The sequence below is a fragment of the Heptranchias perlo genome, chromosome 8, assembly GCF_035084215.1.
Source record: "Heptranchias perlo isolate sHepPer1 chromosome 8, sHepPer1.hap1, whole genome shotgun sequence".
Taxonomy (NCBI): domain Eukaryota; kingdom Metazoa; phylum Chordata; class Chondrichthyes; order Hexanchiformes; family Hexanchidae; genus Heptranchias; species Heptranchias perlo.
In genome coordinates this window covers 33,986,137-34,004,568 of record NC_090332.1, presented here as the reverse complement: position 1 = coordinate 34,004,568, position 18,432 = coordinate 33,986,137, and the positions used below count along the sequence as shown (strand labels likewise).

The following is an 18,432-nucleotide window of genomic DNA, read 5'->3' as shown; positions in this document are numbered from 1 at the left end:
TGAATCCATTACTAATAGAAAAGAACAGGTAGTTGGTGTATGTTTTTTTTAAACTTTCCATCTAATCTGTTGCAGATCCTCCCTCCATTTATATATTTTTCCCTGCCTCATGCCACACAGATTTTTCTAAGTTATTGAAGTGTGTTCAGTCTTTAATTGAGACACAATTGAAGCTAAGTAGATAGGTTTTCCTTTGGGAATTCCTCGCCCTCAGGGAGCTGGAGAATGAGCAGAAGTCTACAACCATGACTACAGAAAGGTGCACCTGCGACATAGAAGTTCTTAGCAGGCACATTCCTATCCAAGAAACCGAATGTTTGGATCATGCCACAGTTATTTGGACATGTCTGAGGAACTGTGTCTTTACTGCTTTCGCTTCACCAAGGATGCGGTTGTGGAAATTTGCCGTCTTATACATCCAGACCTCCAAACCTCCTCCACAACCAGAACAGCTCTGTCCATGGTGGTGAAAATCGCAGTTGCCCTGAACTTCTGTGCCTCAGCTTTCAAGCTTCATCAGGTGAAATCTGTCATATCAGCTAGTCTGCAGTGCACCGCTGAATGCATCAGGTCAATGATGTACTGTTTGCCAGGGCCAATACAAATGGCCCTTTAATGTGCAGCAGCTGCTATTGTGTGGCTCAATCAGTGCTGGGTATGCTCCATCATTATTTAAATGAAGTGATCTTGGAAAATCCCAGGAGGTCCTCTTCCTACGCCAATGGTGCGAGATGCACTGCTACTGTGACTCTAGCAGAGAATCTTCCCATTTGTTCCCACCACTGCTGAAATAAGCCAACTTGACATTGCACAAGGATCAAATTTGGGGCCTTAATGGTCTGTATGCTTCAATTCTATACACAGTAATGCATTTATTAACTGAGAACTGGGATAATGGGTTTTTATAAAAAATGATTGTTAGTGTCACTGCAGGTTAAATTTACCTTCAAACTTACCTTTTGTGACTTTGACAAAAGCAAAGGGAAAGGTTTAAAGCATCTCTTTGAAAGAGCCTTATAGCTGACAACAAGCAGAAAGTTCCTCTTAAATTATTCATAGATTAATTGTTTGATTTGTTTCCTTCACTGCATCCAATAACTGCATTCTATTGTGGTGAAAGTCACTGAAACACATCTATTGCTGTTTTGCAGATGAGAAATGAGCCTAAGAACATATCCATCTCCTGTCAGTACATTGCACAGGTTAAAGGGCTTTCAGTGGAGAATGTCATGGAAGTGACAACACAGAATGCGTTCAAACTTTTCCCAAAACTTCAGAAATTCATCCGTCGATAACACAGATTATCTCTGCAACAAAAAGAAAAGTAACAAAAATGAGTAAGAATGATTTACTTCCTGGGAAAAAATGATTTTGAATGAATCTACCCCAAGTTTCTTTTTTCTTTACACAACTTAGATTTAGGTAAGAACCTTAAGTTCAATATAGCAGTTGTGTCAACTGTATGGAGTTCTGATTTACTTCACTTTACTTAAAAATGCACAAATTCATTAAAGCTAAGGTTAGAATTATTTTCAACATTCACTAATTTGCCGATCATTGGTGATTAAAAATAAACTGCAAATGCTGACAATCTAAACTAAATGCAAAAGAAGCTGGAAATCCACAATAGATCCATCATTATCTGAAAAGAGAAAAATAGGTTAACATTTGGGTGTAGACCATTCTACTGCAGAAAACTGTTTCATCTATCTTTGATAGGGGCACTTGTAATTTTCACAAGAGTACACATATCCTCTCCATCACCAAGACCGCCTACTTCCACCTCTGTAATATCACCCATCTCCGCCTCTGCCTCAGCCCATCGGCTGCTGAAACTCTCAACCATGGCTTTGTTACCTCCAGACTCGACTATTCTAATGCACACTTGGCTGGTCTCCCGTCTTCCACTCTCCGTAAACTTCAGCTCATCCAAAGTTCTGCTGCCCGTATCCTAACTCACACCAAATCCCATTCACCCATCACCCCTGTGCTCACTGACCTACATTGGCTCCCGGTCTGGCAATGCCTCAAATTTAAAATTCTCATCCTTGTGTTCAAATCCCTCCATGGCCTCACGCCTCCCTTTCTCTGTACCCTTCTCCAGTCCTACAAACATCCCTCTGAGATCTCTGTGCTCCTCCAATTCTGATCTCTTACGCAGCCCCAATTTCCATCGCCCCACCATTAGCGGCCATGCCGTCAGCTGCCTGGGCCCCAAATTCTGGAATTCCCTCCATAAACCTCTCTACCTCTCTCTCCTCATTTAAGACGCCCCTTAAACCTACCTCTTTAACCAATCTTTTGGTCACCGTCCAAATATCTCCTTATGTGGCTCGGTGACACATTTTGTTTGATAACACTCCTGTGAAGCGCCTTGGGATGTTTTACTACATTAAAGGCACTATATAAATGCAAGTTGTTGTTGCTTAAGGGAGAGGTTGTTAATCCTTTTTATAAACTATATAAAACAAAGTGACAAAATAGTCTGTTTTTCAATCATTAAAATGCTGATTGGTGGTAAAGCAGCACACCAAAGTTTAACTTTAAAGGCTTATCTATTTAGACTTTCAGATGAGACATTAAGTCGAGGCATCGTCTGCCTGCTCAGGTAAAAGATCCCATGGCACAATTCGAAGAAGTACAGGATTGTTGTCCCAGTGGCCTGGCCAACATTTATCCCTTTACTAAAACACCACCAAAAAACACTCTATGATCATTCAGCTCATTGTTGTTTATGGATCCTTGCTGTGTGCAAATTGGCTGCAGGTTTTGCTTATATAACAACAATGGCTGCACTTCAAAAGTAATTAATTGGCTGTAAAGTGCTCTGGGACATCCTGTGGTCATGAAAAGAACCAAATAAATGCAAGGTTTTTTTTCTTTAGATAGAGCTTCATGCTAAGCAGATTTAAATTATACCCAATGTCCACACTTCGGAGTGTGAAACACCTCTTTCAGATGTTTTCTAATAGGAGATTCACTGAAAACACTTTTTCTTTAATTACCAGGAGATTCAACTTGGTTTCTCCAATGATAATGGAAGAATATTAGTGAGACAGAACAGCTGCATCTCTGATAATTAGACAGTGAACATAGCATAGGCATGCCAACCCCTGTAACCTGTATGACAAACTCAACTTGCCGTGTCTGACCATGTTTGTGTTTGGCATGAGTCAAAACTTTGGGTGTATAGATGACGGCAAACACAAAATCTCACACCCAATATTTGCCCAATATTAATAGTTCTCGTTGTCATGGCACGCAGAATGAACAAATATTTCATTTTGACGGATTGCTTTCCCTTTTCACCTACAAGTTGTAAATATCATATTTCTCTTTGTTACCAAAAATACAAGTTAGCACTGTTTATATAGGGAGATTTAATTTACAGTGTAATGTGATGAGGAGATAAGTAATCATAGTTACTTACCAAATTACATGTGTCAGATAATGATCCAAAATTTGTTAACTACTTTTCAAAGATATCATATTCCCAGTTACTTTTAAAAAAATGCAACAAAGAGCAAGGCTTGGCTAAAATGAAAATAAAATGTATGTCTAGACTTGCAGATACCTAGCATGTGGGAAAGCCCCACACCAACATACTTCTTGTAATGTTCTGACAAAGCTTTACTGAGATTTTTGATTTTGAATTGTCATATATGTGAAACAACAGGCAGCAAAATTATCATCGAAATTAGAATACATACAATTTGATTTTCAAAAATATATTACAAATTTAACTTAATTATTCCACAGTAAGCATTCAGTAAAGGTGTTTATCCTTCTGTATGGATGTGTACATTGGTAGCACTGTAACAAATATTCAAAATTATAGTGCTATTTTAATGTTCATGCTTATAATATGGAAATCCTAAGAAATTATACAAGGATGATAAGGGTTAAACCCAAGAACAAGGTATTTGTTTGGCTTACATAAAGCTCCTTTTCTGGATTATAATTGGGATGTAAAAGTTAAAGACAGGAAAAACAAGGTGCTTGGCTTAATCTGTCACAGTCCTTAATTAAGCCAAATATTCAGATTGTGTAAATGGAATAATGCCTGGAGAAGGGTCACCCAGAGGATCAGAGTTGTTTTTCCCACAGACTTCAATGTGCCGAAACCCTTCATCACTCTCAAGAGACTAACTTGAGATAACACCAAGAAAGTCAAAGAGATGCAGATTTATTTCTTTTAATAAAGTAGAAAAATGTCTCATGACTTACAAAGTACAAATTGCAATTATGAGGGATCAGATGATCTATTATTTCAGCTTTGCTATTGTAGAGGTTAACTTTAGAAGTTCAATCGTGAAGTTCACCCAAGTTACAACTGAAAGCTAATGGTGAGAATTGTGTTTCAGCACGTTACAAAGATGTGTGCTTGCCTGTTTCGTTACTTGGAATTGTGCTCCAGTCTAAAGACCTTGGAGAAGGAGATGAAATCAGGCCCATTTTCTATCTATAATACATCATAGCTTCAATTTTAACTGGGGATTAGGGGTGAATGTCAGGCTCCCTCTGGCTCACCAAAGTGAGGCCCGGGCCATTTTAACTCCTGTGCCTCATTTAAATAAGTTAGGCCCGTCTCCCACCTGAAACTGGCATCAATGACAAGGTGCCAGTGGGCGAGCATAGCAGGAGGCTCCTGCCGGGGATTCACAGGAACAGTCCCTGATAAATAGAAATCATAAGGGTGCTCCAGAGGTGATTGCAGGGGGTGGGGGAGTCTGAGTCAGGGGAGGGCCAAGGTTTCCTTGTGGGGCCTGGAGTAGCTTACCTTTAAAGTAGCCTACCTTATCGGCCCCCTTCTGGGCCTACTTGTGCGTGACACCAGGCTTCCTTGGCAAGACCGGCATTGGGTGCCGAACACGCAACTGCACGTTAAAATCTAGTCAGGGTTCTATTGACATCATTGGACCCTGAATTTTGAATATTTATGAGGCCCACGCTCGTCTTCAGCGAGGATCTCACGCGCCTCCCAAATCCCTGGACTTAAAATTACAGCTGGCAAGAATGCAGCACCAAGCTGGAGGGCAGGACGCCACCTTTATTTTAATCCCCCCCCACCACCATTTTTGTCGGGGTTGGGGGGGTTAAAATCGGCCATCGTAAGTCATGCGTATGTGCAGAATTACTGTAAAGTAACATTCACTCTTCTGCATCATTATGCTTTCTCTGTCAAATTTTTCTGTTGTGATTAAACTTTCCTATTCTCTTTACTTACCTCTGATTGAGTCTTCCAAGGTAGGTACTGCTATTGTTCACTTACCTCTGAGACCTCCAAGCTGTGTCTTCAGGATAAGTGATGCTGTTCTCCACAGTACCACTCACATTTGAGCTCACCGCAGCTGCTTCTCTCTCTCCCCCCACAATCCCGTGCTGTGGTTCTCCCCCCATGACTCCTGGATACTTCCCTCCCTGCTGTGACTCAACCTCAGGTCCTGAAAACCATCCTCCCAGAGGTGAAAATAATGTTTCCAAGCTTTTCAGTATTTTAAAATACAGTATTGTTTTCAAAAGCACTGAGAAGAGCTGAAAATATGGAAGCTGGTTCCTGAGAACAGGCAGAAATGTGACTTTTGTGACTCAGGGTTGTCAGGGTTCGAGGTTGGGCCATGTCATGGGGGAGGGTCAGGTCTGATCACAGCAGGGAATTATGTTGTAGTGTCGGGGATCAGCTCATGGCGAAGCAATGGGAAGAGGAAATAAATTGTTCAATTTTCTCAGCAGCATTATATAAAATAAGTCCAAGAACCACAACTGATACATGCACACACGTGTGCGCCTGCTAGTAGATGGCACTATTAATCAGAGATTTTGCTGTTGCAAAACAATAGGGGATAACATCTGGGCCACTGACTTACAGTGGATGAAAAAGTCAGATTCCATTTTTTTTAAATGGTATTCCAGGATTGTTACTGATGTTTTGGGGATTGAATTCCACAACTCTGTCCATTATTCATCAGGTCGGGGAACCTCAAAGGGCCTCTGAGGAGACCACTCAAGGAGTGCTGGTTGCAGATATCCTTACCCTGCCAATAGGGTCAATAGGTCCAGATTCAGTTACCATTACATTTCCAAGGAGCAGTGCTTCAGGGGGCTGTGGTTCTCCAGAAAGGCTGTCACAGACTGTTTAGCCTCTTACAACAAGACCTGCAACCCACTCTCCCAGCTGGCCATGCATTCCCTATGGCAGTCTGCGTTTGCCTGTGACTATAGTCTTTAATTTTTCTGCCTCAGGCTCTTTTGAGGTTGCAGCAGGTGACATTGGTCACATTAGTCAGTCTGCAGTCCATGCTCGTATCAAGCAGGTTACTGATGTCCTCTTTGCCAAGGCAAACGATTTTATAGCATTTCCCATGGATTCCAGCATTCAGCAGGAAAGTGCTATACGCTTTCCTGCCAAAGTTTATGCAGTGATTGATTCAGCCCATGTCACCATTAGGACACCTCGCAATGAGCCAGCAGCCTTCATATACAGAAAAGGATATCACTCCATGAATGCTCAGCTGGTGAGTGATCACTGCCAGCAAATCATGCAGGTCTTGCCTGATTTCCTGGCAGCTGTCATGATACCTACACACAGCGCCAGTCCACTCCCCGCCCCCCCAACTCTTCGATCGAGCTCAACAAATCAGAGGCTGGCTGTTTGAGGACCAAGGGCTATCACACCTAGCTCTTAGAATGACACCTTGAGGTAACTCACGCTCACCTGCTGAATCGAGATACAACCAGAGACGATTGTGGTTGTCTGCTGCATTCTGCACAAATTTGCTGTGCAATGGGGACAGCTGATAGAGTCTGCACAGTAAGAAGATCTTCCACAATTTGATGGGTAAGACCACAATGATGGCCAGGATGGAGCAGAAGTAAGAGGGCAACAGCACCAGCCTAGCCTGTGGCCAGAACTCTTCGCCAGCAGTTGATTGATCTGCTCCTTCCCCTTACTCCACTCCCTACTGCCGCATTAACACTGCTCAATACAATGTCTCACAGCCATTAAATTCTGCAATAAAGAACTACCAACCCCTGATCAACTTTTGTATACATGACATCTGTCATTGCAGGCTCAGTTGCTACTATGGAACCACACACTGCAGACAAAGTTGCAAAGCCAAAAGCTGAGATTTTTTTAAAAAATGGCTGACAAAGGAGCCATAACATCATATTTTCATCCATCTGTTAACCCATAGTGCTTTTCTTAAGTGCTTTCTTGCCTATGTTACCATGCCCCCAGTGGCTTTAGCATGAATAGTGGAGGGCTGCTGTTGTTCAGTTGAGGACCCTTGAAATGCTCATGGTCAGTGACCTGTAGGAGTTCGGGCCTGGCTGCAGACTGTTGCGTCTCGGCTACTACCAGAGTAGTTTGACCCAGCTGGCTTTCTGGCACCATGGTGGACATTGATTGAGGGGATGGTGAGGGAGCAGATGTGTTGTCATCCTGAAAGTGGGCACCATGTGCCACTGCCGTTGTGCCACTGCAACTCCCTTGGGGCTCCGGCTCATCATTCCTACTGACCTGCAGGAGAGTGGAATGTAGGAAATCTGTGACACAATTAAAGCCCCTTTCCATGTCTTTTCCCAGCCTTTTGAAGGTGGTGGAGATGGTGAAACCCAGAGCCTCAGTGGCAGCAGTTTGAGCTTTAAAGCTGAAAGAGCTGGGGACACAGACTTCCAGTGTGAAGGCCCAGTTGCAGCATCCATAGAGGTGGCCACATGCTCCACGTTAGACTGCAGAGTGCCGATGCCTTGCGACAGAATGCCACACAAACTGGATGCAGACTCCTCCATACTCTTGGACATAGTGCAGCAGCTCCAATATCTCATACAATTGCAGGTGTGCAGAAAGCTGGGCCCCTAAAGTTGGTATCCCTGTCCTCTGCAGCAGAGCTAGAACTTGAGCTTGCCCTTTGACGAGCTGGCTCCTGGGCTGTCCTTTCCAATAGCCCCTGCTCCTATACACTTGTGGTCTGTGTTTCACCAGGTGCAGAACCCTCTAGCTCGTTATCCTATCTGGGGTGCCGATTTCTGTGCTGTTGCTTTGGAGGTATGGAGCAAGTGCTAGTGCTCCCTTGAGAAGATTGTGCCTTCCGAGTCATGTTCTGCAGGCTTCAGGTCATCAGATGGACCTAGAAAAAGGGAACAGGCCATGGGGCAGTATGGAATGGAAGGCTAGGCAGTAGCAGATGACTGACAACACTATGCAGCACCAGGTTACCACAGGATACTCAGTTCAGTCTACCTTCCCTCTAGCTGTAGCCATTACTGGTATGATCTTGACCACCTCCATCTCAATAGGAGCCGTGAGTTGTGCTTTAGAAAATCATAAGATTGATCTGCAATATTTGGATGGAAAGGTGGGGAAGATGTGGGGACATATTCATTTTTATAGTGCTCACAAATCCTGAGCAGTGAGTTGGGGGTGGTGTTACATCTCTTCAGGTCTGCATAGATGGTGGAAAGGAGGAATAGAATTTTTTTTGCAAAGAGATGGGTGTTTGGATGTTACAGGTATGCTTATATCATTACCCAGGCAAAGAGATTTTGGATGTTTCGAGATGGGTTGAGACAGTGCCAGTCCTTCCATTTTGGAATTGTTGAGTTTATAACCCAAAAGCCAACCAAATACTTTGTTGGACTGGAAGATATTGAGGAGAGAAGTGAAGTTGCTGATAAAAAGTAGTGTGTCACCTCCGTAGAGTTTTATGTTCTACCCGACCAGCTTGTATTCCATGGATGCAAAGGTTCTTCCCAAAATGCCGTAATTAGGGATTCTATGGACATAGCCATCAAGAGAAGAAATGGGTGGCAGCCCTGTCTGGTCCCTTGTTGAAGGACTGCGGAGGACATGTAATGATTTGTTCATACTGAAAGAAAGATTGATTTGCATTTATAAAGCAACTTGTTACATCTCTAGAAACATCTCAGAGTGAATTACTTTGTGGTGACTGTTGTAAGCAAACATGACAGCCATTTTCCACACAGAAAGATCCCACAAACAGTAATGAGATCCAGCCTACATCTTCTCACCCCAAACTCTCTGTTCCTCTGACCATGGCTTCTTATGCATCCCCCCTCCCTTTGTCCTACCATTGGTGGCCTTGCCTTCAGTTTCAGAGGCCTCACACTCTGGAATTCCGTCCCTAATTCCGTCCATCTCTCACCTCCCTCTCCTCCTTTATGACCCTCCTTAAAAAACCCATCTCTTTGACCAAGCTTTTAGTCACCCCTCCCAATATCTCCTTCTCTGGCTCTGCATCCATGTTTTTGATTACCCCTCTGTGAACTGCTGTGGGACATTTTTCTATGTTCAAGGCGCTGTATAAATGCAAGTTGTTGTTGGTGTTGAGATACATGTCTCAGTATTGGACTGGACTGCCAGCCTAGACTATGTACTGGAGTTGGGCTCCAATGTACAGTATTCTGACTCAGAGGAAAAAGTGCCACCAACTCACTGATACTGAAGGGTTGGAATAAACAATTTTAACCCACTATTTGAACATGTCCCTAAAGGCTATTTACATAAGGAGTAAGAAGCTCCATTCTACCCAGTAGAAGCCCCTTTCTGTGTTGAGGCAGACCACCAGGTTTATTGTGTTTGTGTTGTTACGGTGCTGCATCAGTTCTCATGTGAAGCCAGTCTAGTTGGAATTGACTATTCTAGGGACTACTTTGTCCAACCAGAAGGCCAGGATACTGTAAATGCAATTGAGCGGAAATATGGGCCTGTAGGATGTGCACATACTAGGACACTTATCTTTTTTGTGGATTAGGATAATTGTGGCAGAACTGAGGGACTCTGGACTGTGTGGTGGAAGAGCGAAAGAGCCTTATCAGCAGGGAGAGTCAATTCAGGTAGTAGGTTTTGATTGCTTTTCTGATTTTTATCATAATTCCAAAAGCAATCTGCAGTGTGGCAAAACCTCAGAGCCAAGTAGACACCATGGTGAATTTTACAAAACCTACCCAGTCCACAAGACCTACTCCTCAATTTGTGGAGCATCTCTAAGGTATATTGTAGGTACTCCCTTTCCTAACTGGTCTAACCATTGGTTGCTTTAGCTTGCCAAATATCTGCTCAATGAGGGCTCTGGTTTGTCCATGTATCTTGTTGTATCTACTCTCTGCTCAGTTATGGGGGTAGTGCAGAGGTGTCATTGGTCATGGTTGCACTCCATAACCCATATCTCTGAGCTGTTTTCTTCAAAGACCTGTATCTCAAGAGTTAAAGAATCATACATATCCCCTGGGAAAGTTGCACAGGTGTACATTATTTTGCACTGGGGGTTATGTATCAATTGCATTTGATGGAATAATAAGCTATTGCTCTTGCTATTTAGGTATATCATAGGGCTGTTTGCAGGTGCACAAATGTCTACATGCATATGGCCAACAATGGCTATTACCTTAAAGAATGCAGAAATTTAGGAAAATATTTAACTGCTTTTGGTAACTGCTAAAATGTGTTTAGGTGGGTGTATGGTGAAACAGTTGCCTCCTTAATGGAACAGTGCACAGGAAAGCAGTTGAGTCCTGTGATGTTCCCCCATGGGTGCCTTGAAGGATTCTGTGACATAAAATTTGACAGAAGTAATGACCTTTGTTGCCATGGGCAATATAGAGTAGATGCTTGACTGCCCCTGCAGATCTTTCTGAACCAGGTGGCGCATCTCAGTCCCAGTTTATCCTGTGAGGCCTGAACCTGATCATGCAGTGCTCCTCCATCAAGCCCAGGTAGCCGGTTCTGTTGCAATAGATCCACTGCCAGTGGTAGTTTGTTCTCCACATCATTCACCATAACTTTTTCATGACAGAACTCTAAAGCGGCCTCAAAAAGCACAATTTTTTTTTGAACTTTTCATAAATGTTTGTTAATCCATTTTTGAAAGGGTACTCAGAGTAGAGCTAAACTGTGGCGAATAGCACTTTCTATCAGAGCACAACCTTTAACTTACATCCACTTTTTCGCTAAAATTAGCAGACAGAAAATATAGGGGGAGACTTTCGGTTTGCGCACCGAACTGGCGTGATATTGGCGATGTGCCCGTGGCGTCCGCCTAATATGGCAGTCAGAAAGCCCACACCATTTTCAGGTTCGGGTTTCATTAACATTTTGTCGGCTAGCTGTGGGCACCAAATGGGCAGCCCGCTGCAGCTCACTAGTTTCCTGAGGCAGAAAATCGCTGGCTGGAGGACACAGCTGACCGGCAGGTAAGACATGTTAGGAGGGCCTGGGACCGCAAGATTTTTGTCGGGCCTGGAGGAGCACTCATAAAATGTACCTTTTTGGAGAGTCTCCAGCGATCCCTTTATGCACGCTCTGTTCATCTCTCTTTGAAAGTTGCAATTGGGGACCTACAACAGGCCCTGGTTTGCATAAACAGTTTCCTACCAAGTTTGGGCAGGAGTGCAGGGCATCCATTTAAAGGCTTACCTGAAAGTTGATTCAGGCGGGCAAGGTATCCAACAATTTTTCAGCTTAGAGGTCACCCGTTTTTCAGAGGAGAAAGAAGTGGCCAGCAGTTGAAAGTCTGCCTTTTCTTTAAAAAAGAAAGACATTTTCTCTCACTGCCCTGTGCTTTATATCATGGAAGCATTGATCTGAAAGTTTTAACTAATTTCCATCATTAATTAAAAAAAGTATAAAATCTCAAGCCATGATCCCACCTCTGTCCGGTTTGGACATAGCAAAATGCAGTAACCTTATGCTGTGCTTGAGACCATCTCAACAACAATCAAATGTGATTTGGCATCCAGCCCATTCCAGACAATAAGCGAGATTTCTTTCCCAAACAATAGATCACATGATATTAGCAGCTTACACATTGCCCATAGGGTTAGAAAGTGATAATGGAAGAGGGAAAAGAGTGTCATACAGGCTAGTTCAAGGAATCAAAAAGTGATCTTTTAAATTCCAGACAAATGACCAATTCCCCCCAACCTCCACCAATGGACATACAACAGGTTTCCAACCAAACTCCATCAGATGAGCCTTTCCACCAATACATGATGGTTCCTCAATTCATTACCATTGTGTTTTGGGGGGGAGGGTGGCGGTGTTAATTGTAGCCATGTGATTTATATCAATTAGTGTTAATTGTATTCAGGTGGTGCGTATCAATTGGGGACTCTCTTGTATCCATTTATATGAGAGCTTATCTAGGGTGTGGGTTGTGTTGATCTCTGTGAATAAAGGCTTGGAAGCAACTGAAGACCAGACTCTAGTATTCCATCGTTCACCATCTGTCTATCCAATTTGTAACGGGGGTGGGGGGAGGGGGTTGCTGGTAGAGAGAGAACGAGTCAAGTTCAGTGGTAGTTCTGAGATGGAGCATTGCCAAAATATTAAGAAGCTATTTGATGTTTCATCCACTGCCAAGCAGTAAACATATTCAGCATAGTATATTAAATATTCTAAACAGCTTGTTCTTTTAAATGCCCAGGAGCATTAATTTGTAACCCTATGTTAATCATAGAATCTTACAACACCGAAGGAGGCCATTCGGCCCAACATATCTGTGCCAGCTCTTTGAAAGAGCTATCCAATTAGTTCCACTTCCCTGCTCTTTCCCCACAGCCCTTCAAATTCCTCCTTTTCAAGTATATATCCAATTCCCTTTTGAAAGTTACTATTGAATCTGTTTCTACCACCCTTTCAGATGGTGCATTCCAGATTATAACAACTCGCTGCATAAAAAATTTTCTTCTTTTCTCCCCCAGGTTCTTTTGCCAATTATCTTAAATCTGTGTCCTCCAGTTAACAACCCTCCCGCCAGTGGAAACAGTTTCTCCCTATTTACTCTATCAAAACCTTTCATGATTTTGAACACCAAATCACCCCTAAACTTTCTCTGTTCTAAGGAGAACAATCGCTGCTTTTCCAGTCTCTCCACATAACAAAGTCCCTCATCCCTGGTACCATTCTGGTAAATCTCTTCTGCACCCTCTCCAAGGCCTTGACATCCTTCCTGGAGTGTGGTGCCCAGAATTGGACACAATACTGCAGCTGAGGCCTAACCAGTGATTTATAAAGGTTTAGCATAACTTCCTTGCTTTTGCACTCAATGCCTCTATTTATAAAGCTATGGATTCCCATATGCTTTTTTAACAGCCTTATCGATTTGTTTTGCCAACTTCAAGGATTTGTGTATGTGAACCCCCAGGTCTCTCTGTTCCTGCACCCCCTTCAAAATTCTGCCATTTAGTTTATATTATCCTCATTCTTCCTTCCAAAATGCATCACTTCACACTTCTCTACATTAAATTTCATCTGCCATCTGTCTACCCATTTCACCAGTATGTCTACATTCTCCTGAAATCTGCCACTATTCTCCTCACTGTTAACTACATTCCCCCTTCTCAGTATATTAAAAATGTGTAAAAACTCTGCATATATTATATATATATTTATGGTCTAGGATAACCATAAGATCAAATTCCTTTCTCTGATAGGGGTTCATATAGTCAGGCAGTGAAGCACTCAGTATGGGAGGACGGTCGAGCGTACAGGCTGTGAGGCACTTGGGATGAGTAGACCAGAGTGAAGGCAGGCAGCCAAGTCAGCAGACACGCTGGGAAGTTGTGTTCAGCTCCGTTCACTGCCTTGTTGAATGTACTTGTGGCCACAGCATCACAGAGTGAACTGAAATGAAACACAGTGAGTCCCAGCCACAACACTAGAACGAAGAAACAAACTGCAGGCCAGGCTGGAACACTTGAAGGTGGATTGGGAAGGACTTGGGTGGGTTGAGATGTGTGTGGGAGGGGGGTGAGGGAAAGGGAAAGGATCAGGCCAGGTCAGACTGCTGGGGATTGGGTCATTGGAACTTCAGCAAAATGTTAGTGCCAAAATGAAAAGGAAAGGCACTTGCCCATGCACTGCGAGCAATTAGAATGAACCACAGTATCAGTAAAAACACCGCCTACCTCAGTAATTCAAGCTCCAGGCAAATACTCCAAATTAAGCTGCAGCCTTCCAACACAGGTGCAGACCTCTGAAGGCAAAATCTATAACTGTACTAGTGCCAGTATCCATAGCTTAGTGGAATCTGAGAAGTTTGCTGGTGTGTTCCAAAAAAGTTTGACAACCACTAAGTTAAAAACTAAAAAGAACCCCACCCTGATCTCCCTGTCAAACAAGTTGGAACATTGATAGGTATGATTGTAGTTCCAAACCCAACAGACTTTCCATTTTAATGGTGGCAACCTCATTTCTGAACAGTATTATTAATGATTCTCCCATGGGGTTGTTCATGGTGAATCTGAGAACATGCCATTTTATCCTATGTAATGAAAAATGTATTATGAATTCTACTGATTAATGGTGATTGAATGTCAAATTGTGTTCTTATTGGTCCTAGGCCCCAACTACCTTTAGCTGCTTCATCAGTGGTCTTCCCTCTATCATGAGGTCAGAAATGAGGCTGATGATTGCATAGTATTCATCTCCATTCACAACTCCTCAGATAATGAAGCAGTCCATGCCAGCATACAGCAAGACCTGGACAACCTCCAGGCTTGGGCTGATAAGTGGCAAGTAACTTTCATGCCACAAAAGTACTAGGTATCGACCATCTGCAACAATGGAGAGCCTAACCACAACCCCTTGAAATTCAATGGCACTACCATTGCCGAGTCCCCCACCTTCAACATTCTGGGGGTCACCATTGACCAGAAACTCAACTGGACCAGCCACAACAATATTGTGGCTACTAGAGAAGGTCAGGGGCTGGCTACTCTGTGGTGAGTGGCTCACCTCCTGACTTTCCAAAGCCTCTCCACCTCCTACAAGGCACAAGTCCTACTCGTCCTACTGGTTATTCAGCTTTATTTTGCTACAGTTTGGTTCCTAGCCAGAAATTCACTCTGCTGGCCGTAATCCATTTCTCCACCGCTCCTGCATCTTATAGTGACCTCTAACTTCACCGCTATTTTTTTGCCCCGCGTTCGATTCTGCACACCTCCCAGCTCTTCATTCTGACCAAAATACCTCCAGCAGAGCGTCCTCCAATACTCTACCCTTCAAATAGCGTCTGGACTTACTTGCCGTCCACACCTGTCTCTGAACCTGGGCATCAGTTCATCGATGCTCCAAGCTGACTCCACCCTATCTACGTCAACTTTATCCCACCACTGGAACTTTGACTTTAACTTTGGACTCCCTCCTATTGTCTCCTCTCTAATCCCTGTTTATTACCAGCACATATCTATCCCAATCTTGCTATCTAACCATGCCTATGTAACTTGAGTTTCCGTGTCCATTCGTGTGCACGTTTTGGTTGCCACCCCGGACCCAAGCCCAACGCTTTTATTTCCCTTTTTTCTTCTTTTCTCTTTACCACTCCTAGGCCCCTCTTTCCTGTCACCAAGCATCCTTTCATTTCTCCCCTCTCGGGTACCCTGCCCCCCCTAAATCCCTACCCCAACCCTTCAGCACTCCTCGACCTTCCTATTCTCCTGCCTTCGTCCCAGGCTTGATTCCCTCAGATAAGCCTACAGCTTCCCTCTGGGCCTCTAGTGGCATCCTCCGAAAGGCCCATTGAGGCACTCGTCGCTGCCTCCTTACAAGCAACTACCCCAACTGCCCCATCCTACTCTCTCAGCTACCTTCTCGCCCAGTGCACCTGCTGGGGGCTAATCTTGCCAATCTCCTTCCCGTCCCACTGATCCCACCCAGCACTGACCGTGTGGACTATGTCAGCGGATCAGCTATCACCACCCCTCTCTGCATCTCCCTCCAGAATGTCCGTTCACTTGTGAACAGGGCCCTTGCCATCCATGAACTTATTGTGGATGTTTTCACTGACATCATGGCCTTGATGGAAACTTGGCTGACGGGTGATGATACATTCCCTCTTAATGAAGCCTCCCGCCTGGCTATACCTTCCACCACTTGCCACGCCAGACTGCCGTGGTGGCGGTGTGGCCCTTATTACCAAATCACACCTTGGTTTGTCCCTCTACTCCTCTGACACCGTCTCCTTCTTTGAGCATCTCACCTTGTTTCACCCCTCTCACCTCTCCTTTAAAATCCTCGTTCTCTACCACCCACCCAAGTACCACGCCAAGTTTCTCACGGAGATATCTTCACTACTTTCCTCCCTCAGCCTCTGCACCTAGCGACTTCTTATCCTTGGTGATTTCAACCTCCACCTCAACTCATCATGCTATCTCTCCTCTGAGTTCACTGCCCCCTGGAAAAAACTTTCCCCAAGTCACTTACAACTCTCTAGCCTTTGGCCCTCCATTCACCACAACATTTCTGCAGCTACCGATCGGCTCAGTCACACCCTCACCTACACCTTTTATGCCCTCGTCCATGTTAAAACCATTACTCTCTCTCACCCTGGTCGTTCCTCCTGGTATGGCCTTCATCTCCACTTCCTCAATGTTTATGGTGGACAATTGATTTAGCCACATAAAGCACTATTGGGTCCTGCTCTCCTCTGCCAAAATTGCTCATTATTCCAGGATCATCCTGGAATGCAAAGATAATCCCTTGTTTCTCTTCTCCACTACAAACCATCTTCTTAAGCCCCTTCCCCTGCTTCCTCCACTCTCAACTCCAACAAAAAATGCGAGGAGCTCATGGACTTCTTTGACACTAAGATTAAGACCATCCATTGAGCTGCCTCTGCCGCTTCCCTCCCTTCCCCAGTGCACCAAGTTAAACTTCCGCTATGATTCCCCGATACCCTAGCCCTGAACCTGCATCTTTCTCTAGTTTCTCTCCTATCTCCCCTCATGCCCTCTATGAGCTCAACTTGACCATGAGACCCATATCCGGCTCCCTCAACCCTATTCCCACTAAACTGCTGACCCACTCAACTTCCCTTCCTGGTCCCCATGTTAGCCACACATCCTCCTCCAACGTCTCTCCTCCATCGTCCAGCTGGGTGGGACTGCATTCGCCTGGTTCCATTCTTATCTATCCAGTCGTAGCCAGAGAATCACCTGCAGTGGCTTAGGGCCTAGGCAGCGGAAGGCACAGCCACCAATGGTGGAGCAATTAAAATTGGAGATGCGCAAGAGGCAAGAATTGGAGGAGTGCAGAGGTCTCGGATGGTTGTAAGGCTGGAGGAGGTTACAGAGATAGGGAGGGGTGAAGCCACGGAGGGATTTGCAAACAAGGATGAGAATTTTAAAATCGAGGTGTTCCCAGTCCAGGACCAATGTAGGTCAGCGAGCACAGGGGTGATGGGTGAATGGAACTTGGTGCAAGTTAAGATACGGCACAGCAGAGTTTTGGATGAGCTCAAGTTTATGGAGGGTGGAAGATGGGAGGCCGGCAAGGGGAGCATTGGAATAGTCAAGTCTAGAGATAACAAAAGCATGGACGAGGATTTCAGCAGCAGATGAAATGAGGCAGTGGCAGAGACCGGCGATATTACGGAGGTGTAATTAGGCGGTCTTGGTGATGGAGCGGATATGTGGTCAAAAGCTCATCTCAGGATCAAACAGGGCACTCAGGTTGCAAACGGTCTGGTTCCGCCTCAAACAGTGGCCAGGGAGAGGGATGGAGTCGGTGGCTAGGGAACGGAATTTGTGGCAGGGACCAAAGACAAGGACTTCGGTCTTCCCAATATTTAGTTGGAGGAGATTTTTGCTCATCCAGTACTGGATGTCGGACAAGCAGTGTGACAAATCAGAGACAGTGGAGGGGTCGAGGGAGGTGATGGTGAGGTAGAGCTGGGTGTTTTCAGATGATGTCGCTGAGGGGCAGCATTAGATGAGAAATAAGAGGGGGCCAAGGATAGATCCAGTGAGGCCAACAGGCAAGGATTCGGAGCAGGGAATACAATTCCAACATTTTGTCCTTCTGTATAGCTGACCAACACGGGAAACCATGCTACAAACGTAGATTTTCCTCCATATAGTGTGGTTTCCTACAGTCGGATGGGCTGTTCTGGAGTGACCTTGGAGCTGTGTTTGCAAAGGAGCCACTCCCATAAGTCATATCACCAGAACGTCCTAACAGGGAGGGGAATTTCAGGTAGGACTTCCTTTCTTCTATAACAAAATGGGAGAACTTTTAAGAAAAAAGTCCCCTCTCTGCACTTTAACAACAAATGTTTCATAATTACACAGAAAGTGGAAGTGCCTGGATTGCTCATTCAAATGGTGGTCGGGGAGCAGCTCCACGCCGAGCGATTAGCCTTTTTACGGCGCCCTCGGCGGGGCTGCGCCTCGAACCTTTCTTTTTTTTAAATCAAAAATTAGTCACATTCTTTACAGTCCTTGTGAAATCGGCCACGTCCGCTGAATCTTTGGCGGAGAGAAGGCCGGAAGCCCGGGCGCCATGGAAACCGCGGGGTTCGGCCCTCCCTCAATGGGGCTCTTTGTAGAAGGCGGTAAAGTAAAATAATCGAGTGCGTATTACCGCCAGCGAGGCAGGGCGGTGCGACGGGCTGTCATTTATGGTGGAGCAGA

The 18,432-nt window shown here is 44.6% G+C and overlaps 1 protein-coding gene across 2 annotated transcripts in view; it reads left to right on the top strand.

The window, feature by feature from the left end:
• Positions 1-12,215, top strand: part of LOC137324531 (putative deoxyribonuclease TATDN3) — a 51,851-nt gene extending 39,636 nt beyond the window's left edge. For both annotated transcript variants that reach the window (XM_067988935.1, XM_067988934.1), the window contains exon 10: positions 1,152-12,215. In XM_067988935.1, coding sequence (XP_067845036.1) covers positions 1,152-1,295 — 144 coding nt within the window. In that variant the 3' untranslated portion in view covers positions 1,296-12,215. The remainder of the gene's footprint in view (positions 1-1,151) is intronic.
• Positions 12,216-18,432: the final 6,217 nt, after the last annotated feature.